The 17,738-nt window shown below is 35.9% G+C and overlaps 1 protein-coding gene across 2 annotated transcripts in view; it reads left to right on the top strand.

The window, feature by feature from the left end:
* The first annotated feature begins 244 nt into the window (after nt 1-244).
* LOC110025547 (HVA22-like protein i) overlaps nt 245-17,738 on the top strand; it is a 19,599-nt gene continuing 2,105 nt past the window's right edge. The window contains exons 1-7 of one of the 2 annotated variants that reach the window (XM_020726096.1): nt 245-332; nt 415-576; nt 942-1,030; nt 1,138-1,236; nt 1,501-1,557; nt 1,654-1,717; nt 1,793-2,011. In XM_020726096.1, coding sequence (XP_020581755.1) covers nt 999-1,030; nt 1,138-1,236; nt 1,501-1,557; nt 1,654-1,717; nt 1,793-2,011 — 471 coding nt within the window. In that variant the 5' untranslated portion in view covers nt 245-332; nt 415-576; nt 942-998. The other variant, XM_020726095.1, reaches the window with a different exon arrangement.

Below are 17,738 nucleotides of genomic sequence, written 5' to 3'. Positions count from 1 at the left end.
GCTTGACGGGGCGAACACGAGCTATGCGCGAACGAGCCGATTTGACAGCCCAATTTAATATCTATTTATTTATATATTAAATTAAACTATTTTTATAATTTAATTAATTAATTTAATTTTATTTTTTTAATCAAACTATTTCATGAAAATTATTTATATTTTGAATTTATCACTTTCATAAATTTTAAGTTTTTCATATTAAATTTTTATGTTGAAAGGTGGTGGAGTCGATATGTAGTGTCTTGGACTATTTGTCCATTCTTATTTGCTACGACGATACACAACATCCGTCACGTGCCTTTACAGCAGTATCACGTGCGACCGATCGTTCGGTAACCATTGCTCCTCTGATGCGGTTGCCGCAACGCATTCTCGTGGAGGAATTTTAACGCCGGCCGCTTTATGCTGTTGCAGGTGTCGGCGGCGGAGGTGGATGCTCGAGACCCTCACGAAGATCTCTCTCTCCTCGCCTTCTCTTATAAATAAGCGTTTCATCTCCAGGAAGCTTTTCTGAGCTCTTTGTGGTGTCTCTGTTTTACAAACCAGTCTTTTCCGCTCGCTGAAGCTTGCAGCAAGGTATCTATGTCTTATTGTTCAGTACACTCATTCCCTGAACTTCGCTTTCTTAAAATGATTTGATAGTGAGATCGCTTTTGGATTTGTTAGGGTTTCTGTTAATAATTATTTTGAGTGGATGTATCTTTAATTAATTGGGATGTTGTTTTTTTCTGCTGTTTAGGTTTTTTTCTTGCACTTTATTTGGATGACGTGGAATTCCAATGATTCGTATTACCTACTTTTTCTTTTATTGTCTCTGTTGGCATCACTTTTCTTTTGGTTTTCAATAGGAATTTGAACTTGTTTCTGTTTTTGGGCACTGATATTTCATTTACTTTTGAAATCATGATAATTACTGGCATTTCTTGATTGATCCGTTACAGAGGATTGCGGCCGAAGTTTCAGACTCTTTTGTATGTTGATGATAAGAGAGGTTCAAAATGATCGGATCTTTTCTCACTAGAACTCTCGCGTAAGCAATTCTTGAGCATGGATTGGCTCTGAAGTTTAAGAATTTTGTTTATTATCTTGTGGGCCGGAATATGGTTGAATCCTGAATTAGCTGCATTTCTATTGTAGGTTGGTTTTTGGATATGCTTATCCAGCGTATGAGTGCTTCAAAGTTGTGGAATTGAATCGCCCAGAGATTGAGCAGTTACGATTCTGGTGCAAGTATTGGTAAGCTTTGATGCGCCCATGAAAAAAATGCCAGATCTATTAAACGAGCTTAACATATTTTGTTCAGTAGCCACAAATTCGCTTTATTTCATGCAATATGAGCACATTGAAGGTTCTATTTATCTTCTGCTAACTTACTGCACAAAATTCTTTAATCCTTATCAATTAGTTTGGTAATTTGATTTTGTTCTTTTGTTTTTATGAACTATACTAAGAACTATCAGATTTGTGGATGATTATTTGACTCCTGATCAATTTTCTTAGGATATTAGTTGCTGTTATAACAGTTCTTGAGAGGGTTGGAGACAACTTCATCTCATGGTAGGACATTCTTGAATCCAAGTTATTTCATAGCATTCTCTTTTTCTTGATTGAGTTTAACTCTTAAGTACAATTTTGCACTGTTCTTTGTTGAAGGTTGCCAATGTACAGTGAAGCAAAGGTGGCATTCTTTGTGTACTTATGGTATCCAAAGACCAGGGTAAAATATTCATCTTTCTGATATCTTGTTGTTTATTAACAATATTTAGCTCATTCAAGCTGTGGAGTTTAACAGGGAGCAACTTATGTGTATGAAACCTTCTTACAACCTTATGTTGCGAGTCATGAGAATGAAATTGATCGCAATCTTTTAGAGCTGAAAACAAGGGCAGGGGATTTTGCTGTGCTTTATTGGCAAAAGGTTGCAAATTATGGCCAGACTCGGGTATATGAGGTCCTGCGGTATGTAGCTTCTCAAGCACCATCACAACAATCAAGGCCTCGAGCAACTATGGTAATTTGATTGAATAGGATAATTGGAATTCTTTTCTTCATTATGCCTCTGTCATATCTATTCCATTATATCATATATTAATGGGCAAATAGAGAGCACCTATAATCTATTAAATCTATGAAAAGGATAAAGTTCCCTCTCAAAATTATGCTTCCTGAATATTTTGTGAATTTATTAATTATTTTAGCTGGGGAAGAAATTATTTTTTAATTTAACGGCTAAAACCATTAAAAAAAAGGAGAAGTTGCGTCTACTTAATGCAAATCTTGTTGTTGCGAGATCTAGATGTACCAGTTGATGTGATATATATCTAAATCAAACAGGAGGACGATCGACGAAACGAAAAAATAGAATGAGAAAAATCACACTTGAAAAGAACACACAGATTCATGTGTTTCGGCAAATTGCCTACGTCCACGGAGTTACAGAGTATCTTATTACTTGAGGAATTTATACCAGTAGATCACCTCGACTTATAAGAGGAATCTCTCACTTCGTTGCTTTCTTTTCTTCTCTCTCTACACTGAGATACACCGAAGAAGATAAACTTACAAGAGAAATAAACCCAATTTCTCTTTAGCCACAAGCTACTAAAAAGAAGCCAAGGGAGAATAATCTTCTTCTTTCTTCTTCTTTCTTCTTCTTTCTGCCAAGCACGCACACACTGCTTGCACTTTCCTTCCTCTATCTCGAGGAAAACTGAAGAGGAACACCGTGACTTCTCTTAAAACTCAAAGGAGAGCCGTGCGATATCGTGTATCGTGAGAGAGGAGGCGGGGTTGGCGACGTTTTGCGAAATGGAGGCGGGAGTGGGATCGAGAAAAATCGGGTTCCAGCGCTAACAATCTCCCACTTGGTGACCGATACACAAGCTACAACGTCTTCTTCCTCGAACTGATATCCTCCACTGGCGGTGTCGCCCTTTTTCTTCAAACATGAATCCTCCACCATGAATCCTCCAACTTGAATCTTTCACCTCTGCAACTCAAAGTCTTGTCTTCACTCCAGAAGACCAACTGAAGTTGCACACAACTTCAGTTTCTCAAGGGTAACAGCCTCAATCAACATATCAACAGGGTCCAAATAGCCTTGCACCTCCAAACTATTTATTGAATTACTTTTGTCTCTGCTTACAACTTCCACTGCATGGGCAACATCCTGCTTCTTCTGAAAGCCTTTTTCAACAAGTCTAGCCTTGTACCTTTTATTGCCATCAAACTCAGTCTTCACCCGGTACACCCATTTGTTGTGTAATGTCTTCTTTCCTGGTGGAAGTTCTGTCAGCTTTCACTTGCTCGAACTTTCATCTTGCAAGATTTTTTTATAGCTCTGTGGTTCTCCACCATCTGTCTGTGGAACAATAAGAATTGGTGCTTCGGACCCACTCTCCTCTCCACTTCCATCATCAACAGAACTATGAACTGCCAGCAATAGTGCATCATATACTTCTTCAGATACCACATTTGCGCTATCATTCTTCATCTTCTTGGGATTCCTGTAGTTTCTCTTTATGTTCTCAACCTTGCCACAATTTCAGCAGATTGTCTGTTGACCAGACTTTGATTTTGATTTCCTTTTATTTGAGTTCCTGTAATGTCATCTCCATCTGAAATCAACATTCAGTGCCGAACTAATACCTGAGATCTCGCGAGAATCTTTTCTATGAACCTCCTCAGCCAAAATCAAATCACGAATATCATCGCATTTCAATTTAGATTTACTTGCAGAACTGCTAACTGTCATCCTCATGGGTTCTCAACTATTTGGCAATGATGCCAACAATATCAACGCACGTATCTCATCATAAAAATCAATTTCAACATACGACAATTGATTTGTGATTGTATTGAAATCATTCAGGTGTTGAGCAACAGAAACACCTTCCACCATCTTCAAGTTGAATAACTTCTTCATCAAGTACACCTTGTTATTCGCCGATGACTTTTCATACATACCTGATAAGACTCCCATGAGATCTGCAGTCGTCCTCTCCTTGACGATGTTATGTGCAACGGACCCCGACAGAGTCAATCGAATAAACCCCAAGAGTCAATCGAATAACCCCCACCAACAAATTTCATTCATTATTTCATTCATTCTCATCCATCCTTTCAGGTCTTTTCCACAATAACGAAAGATGAAGTTTCTTTCCATAAAGATAATCCTCAATTTGCATTCTCCAATAACCAAAATCTGTGTCATCAAATTTTTCGATCATTGAAACCTTTACTTCATTTGCAGTCATCATTCTTCCTCAGATCCGAACAAAGCTCTGATACTAGTTGTTGCGAGATCTAGAAATGCCAATTGATGTGATATATATATAAATCAAATAGGAGAACGATCGACGAAGTGAAATCGACGAAGTGAAAAAATAGAATATAGAATGAGAAAAATCATACCAGAAAAGAACACACAAATTTACATGGTTCGACAAATTGTCTACGTCCATGGAGTCGTAGATGATTTTAGTACTTGAGGAATTTACATTAGTCGATCACCTCGACTTACAAGAGGAATTTCTCACTTCGTTGCCCTCTTCTTCTCTTTCTTTCTTCTTTCTCTACACCGAGATACACCGAAGAAACTCCACACTGAGATACACTGAAGAAGATAAACTTATAAGAGAAATAAACTCTTCTCTTCAGCCACAAGCCACCAAAAAGAAGCCAAGGGAGAACAATCATCTTCTTTCTTCTTTCTTCTTTCTTCTTCCTTCTGCCAAGCACGCACACACTGCTTGCACTTTCCTTCCTCTATCCCGAGAAAACCTTTATCTATCCCGAGGAAAACCGAAAAAGAACACCGTGACTTTTCTTAAAACTGAAAGGAGAGTCGTGCGATACCTTTTATCGCGAGAGAGGAGGCAGGGTTGGCGATGTTTCACGAAATGGAGGCGGGAGCGGCGGTTTTTCGCGAAACCGCAGGGTAGCGGTCGCGACCTTTCCCAATTGGGCGCGGGAATGGGAGATCGGGAGCGGGATCCGAAAAAACCAGGCTCTAGCGCTAACAAATCTTATATCGTTAAAGTTTTTTTTTTTTTTTTAATGTAAAGGGAAATTATTTTTCATTTATAGGTTAAAGGTATGAATAAAAGGGCAAGTCGCAAATGTCTAATTTTTCAAATGCAGTTAATTTAATCTAAATACAATTTACTATTTTATTTAATCCATTCTCAAATTAATTCATATAAATAATAAAATTGGAAAGAACTTTTATCTTCTAGTCACTATAATGCATAAACTGTTCTTAATTTAATTTTAAATATTCTAATTCTGACATAAAAAAAGTATTGACCTTAGGTATTGCTATTTCACAAATTATAATTAGACCGATTATAAAATATTCTAATATACTAACTTATTAAATCAAATAATATAAAATTTATTTTATATTTATGTTATTTTAATTTTCCATACTGTCAATTTTATATAATAATTTATCAATTTAATCCTGAAATATATCATGCATTATCACTAGTTGCATTGTAATGAGAAAATAATAGCATTTAATGAATGAGAGAATAAAATGATATTAATGCATAATTTGGTCATATAGCATCTAATCTCTTGACCGTTGTACTAATAATATATATAATCCTCTCATGCATTTCATTGGATTGCTTTCTTATAGCTACGAAATTTCTGTGATTGACTAAAGTGTTAGATCTTGTTCTTCTTATCTCCTAGAATATATCCTTAATACTTGGTTCCTAAGAAGACATGTTCAGCTGGAAATTAATTTCATGCATAAAGGCTTTTCAATTGTTAGAAGCATGGAAATTTGTAATCTGCATTTTCAAGACTAGCCGAATTAAATTAATGGAGGTCAACTTTAAAATCTAAAAGCTTTCGTTTGAATAGTTTTTAATACTGATTACATGTAATGTAATTTTAGTAATAGTAGATCTATTGGCGAGGTTGTAACAGTGGGTATCAAGTCATTAAAAATTGTGAATGTTTTAGATATCTCTAGTTTATTGTTCAAAGTGATGGTGATATAAATTGGGATTTTGTTACTAGAATTCAAGTTGGATGGTTGAAGTGGAAGTATGCATCGGGCCTATCCTGTGATAGAAAAGTATCGCTCAGACTTGAAGAAAAAATTTATAAGATGTTAGTGAGAATTGCAATGGCTTATGGTGTAGAATATTGTCCTATAAAGGAGAAGCATAAAACTAATTTAAGTGTTGCTAAGATGAGAATGGTCAGATGGATGAATGGCTTTACACTTAGAGACAAAATGTGAAACAAATATATCCGTTGAAGGGTTAGTATAGCTCTAGTGGCAGACAAGATTAAAAAGTCATCTTAGATGGTTTGGCTACATTAAATGTTGATTATCTAAGGATCCAGTTCGCGGAGTTGATGTTTGAGAATCAACTTATGTTAAGAAAGGTAGAGGTAAATCTAAAAAGACATGGGCATATTGTATAAAAAATGATCTTAATTTATTAAAATTAAATGAAAATATGACACTCAATAGGACACAGTGGAGAAAAAGGATTCTTGTTGCTGTTCAAAATATGACACTCAATAGGACACTTAGTGGGATTAAGGCTTGTTGTTGTTGTTATTGTTTTCAAGACTGACCAAAGAAAGGGGCTATACATAAATTTGTGAGGGTTTAGTTATTTTATAATTTTAGTACGAGTTACCCCTTTTAATATATTCATGCTACAGGTATATTTGATATGTGTTTTTCTACACTAGTATCTACCGTCCTTATACATATGGAAGCTTGCTTGGTTAAAGATGCTTCTCTGATAAACTATTGAAGCATCTTCTCCAATAAAACTTACCAATTCACTTGATTTAGTTTTTAATTTGCTTAGTGGTTTCAATACATTGGCAGAAAGTGATATAGCCATTCCACTCTGTCTTTTTATTTATGTGCTTTCTGTTTAACTTTCTATTTTTGATTTATCTGTTTTTTGGCGCATAATTATGTTTTTATTAGACCTTAAACTGCTAGGCTTTAATAGAGAAATATACATTCTTCACTGCAACGGTTTGTTTAAATCTTTGTTAATGAAGTTGAGTTTGGTTGATTCACCTTTTTTTCCTGAAAAAAAAAAGAATACTTAAAAGCCATATTAAAGTTAGCATCTTGTCACGGGCTAACTTATCTCAAATCACCCGTGCGGCTTTAGCGCTCTTTCTTAGCACTACATCAATCTATCGTTCACAACGCTTGGGCTTGTAAGCACAAAGACTATAAGAAGAAGAGTAGGGATAATTATTGGAGAAAGAAGCACTTCACTAAGAAAGAGTGATTACAATACTTGAATGCTTCGGAACCTTGGATGTATTCAAATGAAGGGGAGGGATTCCTATTTACAGTCCCCTCCAAGTCTAAAGAAATTTTCTAGATTACATTAGAGCAGTCTAGTTTCTAGTTAGTTCTGCACTATTCTCTTACATACATAGCCGTAGATCTTTGGAGTTTCTCCTTCTAATATTCTCTAGAATGTGGCCGAGTCTTCTAGAGCTATTCAGATTGCTTTCCTTGATCTGATATTTTATAGAATCTTTCATTTCATGGTTGTCTTGCCAATTTCTTTGAAGGCGGCGAAGTGTATCACTCTCCCCTACTTAAGCTCGCAATACCCCCATTACATCATTCTCCTGATACTGCTAGATCTTTACTTTGAATTGTCATAGTATGTTTTCATGCTCACAGCTAGCTTCACTATCAGACAATCCTCTCCACTTGATGAGATACTCCTTATAATTGTCCGATCACTTTGTCTGCAGTATTTCTTCATCTTCTTTATTAAAGGAGGTGATTATGGCTGTAGGCGCTTGCTTGAAAATCCCTCTTAAAGGAGTCTTCCATGTCATCATGATTAGGGCTGTCAAAAAAGCTCGTTGTTCGCGAACAGTTCGTGTTCGGTTCGTCAATGAGTTCGTGTTCGATTCGTTCGATAAGTAAACGAGACAAACGCGAACAAATTTTTTTCGTTCGGTTAGTTAAACGAACCAAACACGAACAGTGATGCGTTCGTTCGTGTTCGAATCGTTATTGTTTGAAATATAAAATAATATAAAATAATTATATATATATAATTTATTATATTTTAAAACATTAAATTTTATAAATTATAATATATAATAAAATAATAATAATAATATATTAATATACTATAGTAGTAATATACTAATATAGATATTGTATATTTATATAATATAAGTTATATAATTAATATATAATATTATTTTTATATATTAATATTAGGGATGTCAAACTGGCCCGTTGTTCGCGAACAGCTCGTGTTCGGTTCGTGTTCGGCTCGTTCGTTAAGAAACGAACATGAGCTTATTTCAAACAAACTAAATTTTAAACGAACCGAACACGAACACAAGCTTTGTTCGTTCGTGTTCGGTTCGTTTACACCCCTAATCATGATAAGACTTTAACATGCTTACTTAAAAGACTGGATGTATCTTTAATTTTGGTGGAAGGTTGAGTTTGTAAGAGACCTTTTCCACTTTCTTCATTACCTTGAAAGGCCCTTCGTATGTTCGAATCAACCATTTATGTACCTTTCGAAATATTCATTGCTGCTCCCATGGACTAGATCTCCTTCTTTAAACTCGATATGCCTACGCTTTTTTGTCTGCCCACTTCATTCTCCTTGCAGCTTTGTGTAATGTTGCTCGAGTTGATTCCAAGACTTGGAAAACTTGAAGGCTGTTGGACTTTTTCCTTCATAGTTGGTTGTAAGGTAGAGGGAAGTCATGGGTTGTTGTCCCATGATCATCTCGAAAGGACTATTTTTGGTGGCTTCATTTGTTTGTAAGTTGAAAGAGAATTGTGTCACATCAAACAATTTTGTCCAATTTTGTTGATTTGCACTCACATAGTGATGCGGCGCAAATATAGCTCTAAGAGGGCATTGATTCTTTTGGTTTGTCCATCAATTTGAGGATGAAATATTGTAGAAAAGTTTAGATCTAAACCCAACATCTTGAATAGTTCGGTTCAAAATCTTCTAGTGAAGCGAGGATCTCGATCGCTTATAATGCTTTGTGGTATTCCCCATAGCTTTACCACATTGCAGAGAAATAGCCTTGCAGCTTCTTAGGCATTACAGTCGGTGGGAGCAGCAATGAATATTGCATACTTGTTGAACCTAACCACCACGACCAGAATGCTTCCAAATCAATCTGACTTTGGTAAGCTGGAGATGAAGTCTATAGAGATGCTCTCCCATGGTCTACGAGAGATAAATAGTGGTTCTAACAACCCCCCTGCGGTTGTTGAATGACAACTTCGTGTTGTTAGCAAACAAGACAGGTGCGAACATATTCTTCGACCCCATCCTTCATCCTTGACCAATAATAATTTATTTTTAAAAGTGCTAGGGTTTGCTTCATGCCTGAATGTCCTGTCCCTAAAGAGTCATGACATTCTTTGTTTAGTTCCTTTTTTAAGTTGCCCCACCTTGGTACGTAGATGCGTCAACCTTTAGATAGATGACATCTTCATCTATTCATAACTTTCTAGTTTTTCCTTTCTTCACCAGAGCAATAATACTTTGTGCTTGTAGATCAGAGTTCTACCCTTCATTGGTTCTGCTTATGAGGGAGCTGGAGACTTGTGAAATGCTTATAAGTTCAGCTTTTTTGATTAATACTCCAAGATGCAATCGAATTCCGTCAAGAAAGCCTACCATCTTGCTTGCCTAAGACTTAATTTCTTTTGATTCTGAAAGTAGTTGGTGGCAATATTATCTGTCATGATCCTGAATTTAGAGCAGAGTATGTAGTGTCTCCATATTTTAAGACAATGTATGATAGTCGTCATCTCCTTTTCCTGGACTGTGTAGCGACGTTTCGTTTCATTAAGTTTCCAGCTTTCATAGGCAGTTGAATGTCCGTCTTGCATGAGTACTCCCCCTATAGCTGACTAGCGAAGTCAGATGCATCAATGTGCACTTCATATGTCTTAGTATGATCAAGAAGGCTAAGTACGGGCTCTTCACTGATTTCCTTCTTGAGATCTTCAAATGCTTCATGACACCCGTTATTCCATTCCCATGACTTATTGTTCTCGAATAGGTCTGTCAATGAAGCAGCTCTTGCAGAATAGCTCTTTATGAATCGTCGATAGTAGTTTACAAGCCTCAGGAAGGATTTTAGCTCATGTACCTTAGTAGGATGCTCCCAATCTTGGATAGCCTTGATCTTGCTTTCTTCCATCATAAGCTTGCCAACCTTTATATTATGCCCTAAGAATATCACTTCTTTTTTGGCAAATGAGCATTTTTCTTTCTTGATGTATAACTTATTTCCTCTTAGTGCTTTGAATACTTCTCGGAGATGTCTCAGGTGGTCTTGGAGTGTGTTGTTATACACCACTATGTCATCCAGGTAGATAATAACTAATTGATCTAAGTATGATTGGAATAATTTGTTCATCAAGGTGCAAAATGTCGCAGGAGCATTGGTTTGCCCGAAAGACATTAACAAAAATTCAAACGACTCATACTTAGTCACATAAGTGAACTTCGGTTCATCCTCTTCTACTATCCTCACTTGATAGTAGCCTGATTAGAGATCCAATTTTGAGAAGTATATTGTGCCGCTCTCCACTTGATCAAAAAAGTCGGCGATAAGAGGAATTATGTATTTGTTCTTCACAGTAATTTTGTTTAAAAGTCGAGTAGTCTATGCACATGCACATGAAACCATCTTTCTTTTTTCTAAAAATAGAAATGGGGCACCATATGGGGCTTTAAATGGTCAGATGAATCCTGCTTCCAACAACTCCTTCAATTGTTTGCATAGTTCTGCCAGCTCTGGAGGTGTCATGTGGTAAAAGCTCCCATTGTCGGTGGCTTAGTCCCTGGATCCAACTCGATCGGGTGATCGATCTCCCTTTTTGGCTGTAGTTCTTTTGGTAATTTCGGTGGTGAATCATCTTTAAACTCTTACTGCCACCACTTCCCTTGGGATGTCTTTTTGGGCCTTCAATTCTTCATCGTAGTCATGAAGAATAGCAAGTAGCTCTCTTCCTCTCATCGGATGCTCTTCTTGAATTGAATGACCGATAGCAGTTTGGCTTCTTGCTTCCTAGTCCTTGTTGTCGGTACTAGGCAAGCTTCGTTGCCCTCCATGATGCACATGCCATTGACAAAATGGTATTTGGAACACTCTCACTTGATCCAAGAATTCTAGACCAAGGATTACCTTGAAATCGTCCATATGAATGATGGAGAAATTCAGCGTACCTAACCAATCTTCGCCACAGGTCTTCACCCCTTTGGCCGCTCCATGAATTGGCCTAGCCATTGAGTTGTTTGCTTTGATGGAGTCCCCTCCTCCTGTTATTTGCAAACCCATCATTTTCGCTTCTTCAATAGAGATGAAGTTGTGAAAAGCTCTGTATCTATCATTGCTTAAGTAGATGTCCCACTTATAATCAACTCCACAAAGAGAAGTCATTTTCCTGTGTTTTTTGGAGAGGAATGCACCACGTTGAGCAGTTGCATTGTTTCCACTTGTGTTGTCATATCGCTTCCTTCTTCCTCTTGATGGCTTGCAAGGAGAGAGTTTATAGTCTTTTTCTGGGAACAATCTCTTGCCAATGAGGTCTTTCACAAAGAAAGCAGTTGTGAGGTTTAGTTTTGTTGTTATTGTTAGACTTCCCCTTGTCTTTTGTCTTGGATGGCGTCGATTCACGACGAGTCTTTTTTTTGTGTTAATCCTTGTCTCTCCCACTTTTGACATAATTACTCTTTTTTCCCCTTATTGACATAATTACTCTATACAAATGAGTTGTAGACTCATTTGTATAGTCAACCAAGTTTTCCTCGACGATGATGACGGTAGCGAGATCTTGTGCTCCACGCCTCCTAAGGTCAATTTTCGACCACTGTTGAATCCATCCATGAAGTTGGACAGAGCATCCTTGTAAGACATGTCAGGAATTTCAAAGACCAGACTAGTAAACTCCTTAATATTTTTTTGAATCGATTTCGTTTGCTTGAGCCTTCGCAATCATGCTCTAGTTTCATCCTCCGCGTTCTCAGGGAAAATTGTCTTTTTAGCTCTCTTTTGAAGTTATCAAAGGTGGATATGAAGCACATACCTTTTTCAATATCTCCACACATTCTTCTTCATCAAAACATAGCGATGTCTGAGAGATAAAGAGTTGTAAATTGTATTCTTGTCTCTTCATCTGTAATCTACGTCGCTCCAAAATATTGGCCAGTCCCATAAGAAATTGTCCACTTCTTTCGCGTTGCGAGCTTCACCAAAACTCTTTGTTTTTGACACTTCAATACGCTTGGCTTCGAAGGTATGATGATTGGTGGATGTCGCTTGTGCCCTCTTGCATAGCAAAATTTCTCCACGCATCTCCTCCAAGCTAGCACATACGCCGCTCATCTCGTCTTCATGGGCCCTTCGTACCTTCTGGAGCTCTCCCATCAAGTCCTCCCCCATCTTTGTCATTTGGTCCCTTAAGGACTTCTTCAGTTGGAGCATCATGCCTTTGATCGTCGAATGGATTGTGATGTCCTCATCAAGTTTAACCTTTTGGTCATGATCCACTATCTGACCCCTCCATGCCATTCATTGCCTCCTCCACCCGAGCAAGACGCGAATCAAAGCCGTGCACTCCTTGGGCCTCCTATGTGGTTTGGATGCAGTTGGATCCCGTTGCTCCTGATGATCTCGCCCTTGTTGAGATGATTCCACAATAGTGGCTTCCGACTCCATTACATGCTCTTTGACGCTTTTGCCATACCTTCAAATCAAGGCTCTGATATCAACTGTCACAGACTAACTTATTTCAAGTCACTCGTGAAGCTTTAGTGCTCTCCCTTGGCACTAAATTAGCCTAACCCTCACAACGCTTGGGCTTGTAAACACAAAACACTTTAGGAAGAAGAGTAGTGAGAAGTGTTGGAGAAAGAAACACTTCATTAAGAATGAGTGATTACAACATTTAATGTTTGAGAACCTTGGATGAATTCAAATAAGGGGGAGGGATTCCTATTTATAGTCATCTCCAAGTCTAAGGGAATCTTCTAGATTACATTAAAATAGTCTAGTTTCTAAATAGTTCTACACCATTCTCTTACATACATAGCCCTAGATTTTTTAAATTTTTTCTTCTAATATTCTCTAGAATGTGGTGGAGTCTTATAGAGTTACTTGGATCGTTCTCCTCCGTTTGTTCTTTTTAAGAATCTTTCATCCTATGGTTGTCTTGCTAATTTCTTTAAAGGTGGGGGAGTGTGACAAACTGCATATGTTAAGTTGTTTAAAATATAATAATATGCTAAAAAAAATAATCTGAAAATGCCACTAATTCAAGGGATTTTCCCATCAAACCGTAGCTGTTTTCTCGCTTTCTATCTTCTTTGAGAAGTGACAATGATACAATATACGAGTCTTTTTCTCAGCCCATCAACCAACAAAGTCTGAAGACATAGCACTAACAGAATAAGTGATGGAGAATTTGATGCCATGAAGAAAAACAATCAACAAACGTCGGATGCAGACCTGACCAAACTTTTCTTTTCTTAGCCGACCAAATCTTTTTTTTTTCTTTAATTCTTCATTCAAGTGCAAGGATGGATTTCAGTACATTGACCTGATAAAGTAGCTGATACTTGCAAGACTCTCTCAATACCTTGACCTTTGAAAACAGAAACATTCGTGTAGAGCATTCATTTTGTGCATTTTAGTCCACTTTGAACCAACTTTCTAGTGATGTTTATTTAGTGAAAATTTAGTGTTTTAAGTAAGGTAATATATTTGGACATCTTATATAGATGAGGTTGCGTGCATCAAAGAAATTTTGGATTAGCTGAAGAGAAATGCATAGCATGGATTTAAAATTTTTTTATTTTTATTTTTAACTATCTCTTAGATATTCCGGCTTGGCCGCATGCCACCAAGGGCTGAGAATGAGTTAATTTGAATCTGATCTTGTACATGCTCAAGTTTAGTTAAGTCAAATTGTGAATGTTTTGTCATCAGCTTGTACATCAAGTAGAATCAATTTCAATCAAGCTCAAATTGAATCTGCTTGATTATGAGTTGGCTAAAATTTTTTTGTGCTAACTAAAAATCTATAGATTTTCTTTGTTTGAAGCCTAGTGCATGTATAAATATGGCAAAAAGTTACTCTGAAACATTAGGAGAATAATTGCAACCATACATTATACAACTAGTTAGTTTTAATCTGTTCCCTTAAGATCAATTCAATCAAATATGTATGACTTGTCATCATCTTGTAGCTAGGAATAATTAATGTTGATTTAGTTCAGATTGACTTTGCTTGATTAGGAGCTGGCTCACATTTAGCTCGAGCTAACTCGAGTAATGTAGATTTTATACTAGTTATTTTATCATTTAAAACATATGAAACACGAACACGAACACAATACGATACGATACGATACGGGGACACGACATAATTGAAAAACATATGGCAGATGTCATGGAAATATTTTTATATTTAATTAATTATTAATAAAAAATATTTTTTTATTCTTTATTAAAAATATCACAATACAAATTATGCAAGAATAAAATTTTATTTCATAAATTTAATTTATATTATAAAACCTCATGTTTATGAAAATTAATTTTTAAAACTAGATATATTATTTTTCAAAAGATTTCATCCAACTTGTCTACCAAATTTTAAAAAATTCTATATTTACAAAGAGAAAATTACCAATGCTCAGCTTAAATGATATTGAATGCACCTTCGATGTTCAATTTTGACGAATGTTAGAGGAAGCTTCAACATGACGAGAGATAGATCGGTTTTGACTATGAGGTATAATTTAGACTATACATATATTTATAATTTTTTTAATTCTCGTGTCCCATTCTCTCAAAATTGTGCTAAGCTCATGTCCGATGCGGTATTGAGGTGTGTCTTGAACGTGTTCGAGCTTGAAAAAAATTCATGCATATATTTTGTAGTGTCGGAGAAGTGTTGGGACGTGTTGGATAAGTGTCGGTGTTTGATATATGTCCGACACGGGTACGGCATATTTTTAGAAATGTGAGTGCTACATAGTTTAAAAATCTAGTATATGATTCAATATGAAAAAAAAATATATATTTTGACATTTTATTTTAAAACAAGTGGAGAATAAGTACAATTATACATTATACTAACTTGTTTCCTAGGACTATGAAAACATTAGCTAGTTTAGACTCTTAACTTGTTTGCAACCTATTTAATTTTCCTTAAATAACTAACAAAAATTGCCATTTAATTTTCTTAACTGAAGATATAATCACGATTTTTGTTTCAATCATCAAAAAGCGAAAATCAAAACGAAATGAATAAAGAAAGATTGCAAAAGAAAACAATGAGACATTACACAAGGTAGCTTAGTAGAGGGATGCCCTTAAAAAGGAATGTAGGATTTGCACGATTGCATTTTACATATAACAATCACTATAGGTAAAAGAGGGAACAGAGAGCACAGAGAGGATATCATTCTTAACAAATTAATATTACTGAACTGAAGAGCCAAGCGCTCCATGTAAAAACTATAAGAAAAGGAATAAAGATGAGCTAAAATTGTGCTCATAATAAGTGGCTAAGCTCAAGCCTTCTTAAGACTTAATTTGATTGATAGGCATCATGTTCAATATAATAAATATAAGCTTTCTACTGATATAAATACGAGGCATGTGAAATTTAATTTAGAAGATAAAGCAATGACGTGGCGGAAATTTTTTTGAAATTAAATGTAACAAGGGCATGGTCATGAAAAATTATGATGAAGTTGTGTCCAATGCAGATGGTGGATTTTCTATGAGAATGAGTCTGTTTAATAGTTCCAGTTTTGAGCAACACTTTGCCTATTCTACTTTATGTGCCCAACTTAGTTTATGCTGCAGCATTTGGAAATTACATTCTATGCACTTTTTGAGCCAGTCAGGCCACAAAATTTTGACTTTATCTATCAAGTAAAATACTGCAGTCCCATATTATGCAACCATTTTGTTCCTAGACATGTTGCTGTGTTAAAAGGTAGGGGTAAACCTAAAAAGACTTGGGCATGTTATATAAAAAAATGATCTTAATTTATTAGAATTAAATGAAAATATAACACTAAAGGACACAACGGAGAAAAAGGATTCATGTAGCTGACCACCCTTAGTGGGATGAAGCTTGTTGTTTTTGGACATGTAGTTAGTTTTATGCTATTTGCAATGACTCCAGTAGAAAATTATTATATCTGCTGCTCTCTTTTCAAGCTATTTTGTGTGTTGCTTTTAGTGCCTCACTTGTGATTTTTATTCAATTTCTCCTTAGCATTTTTGGTTCTCCTATAGTGGCAATAATTTCATGAATTATTCAATGTTGTTTGGATTTATCCTGTGTTGCTTTTAGTGCCTCACTTGTGATTCTTATTCAATTTCTCCTTTAGCATCTTTGGTTCTCCTATAGTGGCCCTAATTTAATGAATTATTCAATGTTGTTTGGGTTCATCCTATGCATTTTTTATTCTTTATTCTTTTCTTGTGATAAACATGTCCTGGAATTTAAAATAAACCAACGGAAGGAAAGCCAACTTAGGATTAGTGCTTATTATTACCATCACATGAGGCATGTGAAAATAACTTTTAATTAATAAAACTCTACATTTCTAATTTTAATCTTATACATGCTTGTTGAATGTGAAGTTTATTAGGGTTTGTTGCAACTTGCAAGTGATAAACAATCTTTTGGAGATCTCTCTCTGTACAAGCATATGGCCACCTAAGCCCTTTTTCACTTTAGCGATATTTTTTTCTTTATCTATATTTTTTAAAATATTTAGTCATTGGTGTTGCAAGTGTTATGATTTGAGTCAAGTTTGCTACAACTGCAATGCAATTTTATTTTCCGTCTTAAAATTCAATTGCTTTTGGATTTTTCATGGTTATAAGTTCATTTAAATTTTTCTGGATTTATTCGATCGCCGAGCTCATTTTTTTTGGTGCGATTTATTATTATTTTTTTTAGGGTTTTTCAAGTGAAGTTGGATTTTTATGTAGTTAGTGGTCTTTTGTGTGTGGATCCTTGTTTCTTTTTATTGTCTACATTCAATATATTTGTTTTATTTGGAAGCCTAGGCCCTCAGGAATTCTACATCAACGTAGGATTAAGTTATGTATTTTTGAAAGCTATTATCAAAGTAGGAAATGAAGGGTTTTCGAAATAGGGAGGGCTTATGGCATGGAAGGAGATTGGATGGGAAGGTTAAGTATTTGGTTGTTTGTGTTGTGGGGTAGCTCTATGAAAAAAGCGAAATTAAATCTATAGACTTACACAACCTTTTTTAGGATTTGCTTGCTTTGATTTGAAATAATGTGGAATGTAGCAGCAGTTGCATGATATGATGCAAAGCTGGATGATCCTTCCTCCTCTTGAGAACCAATAGTATATATATATATATAATTAAAAAGGAATGGCCAATACACACACACACACACACATAAGGAACAACCAAAGGCTATTTATTATACACACACACACACACATAAGGAACAACCAAAGGCTATTTATTATACGAGTCTCCAGCCACCCTTAATGTGTCTAACAATTCTAGTACCACCTCCTTAAGGTCAACTGTGCTAGAGGGGATTCAAACTCTCGACGTGAAGGGTCTTATACCGTGGATGCCAAACAACAGGCCGGGGCACGCAACACAAAAAAAAAACATATATCTATATCTATCTATCTATCTATATAT

The sequence above is a fragment of the Phalaenopsis equestris genome, unplaced genomic scaffold (genome assembly GCF_001263595.1).
Source record: "Phalaenopsis equestris unplaced genomic scaffold, ASM126359v1 Scaffold000301, whole genome shotgun sequence".
NCBI classification, from domain to species: domain Eukaryota; kingdom Viridiplantae; phylum Streptophyta; class Magnoliopsida; order Asparagales; family Orchidaceae; genus Phalaenopsis; species Phalaenopsis equestris.
Note: the sequence above shows the minus strand (reverse complement) of the source record. Positions and strands in the feature narration are given on the sequence as shown.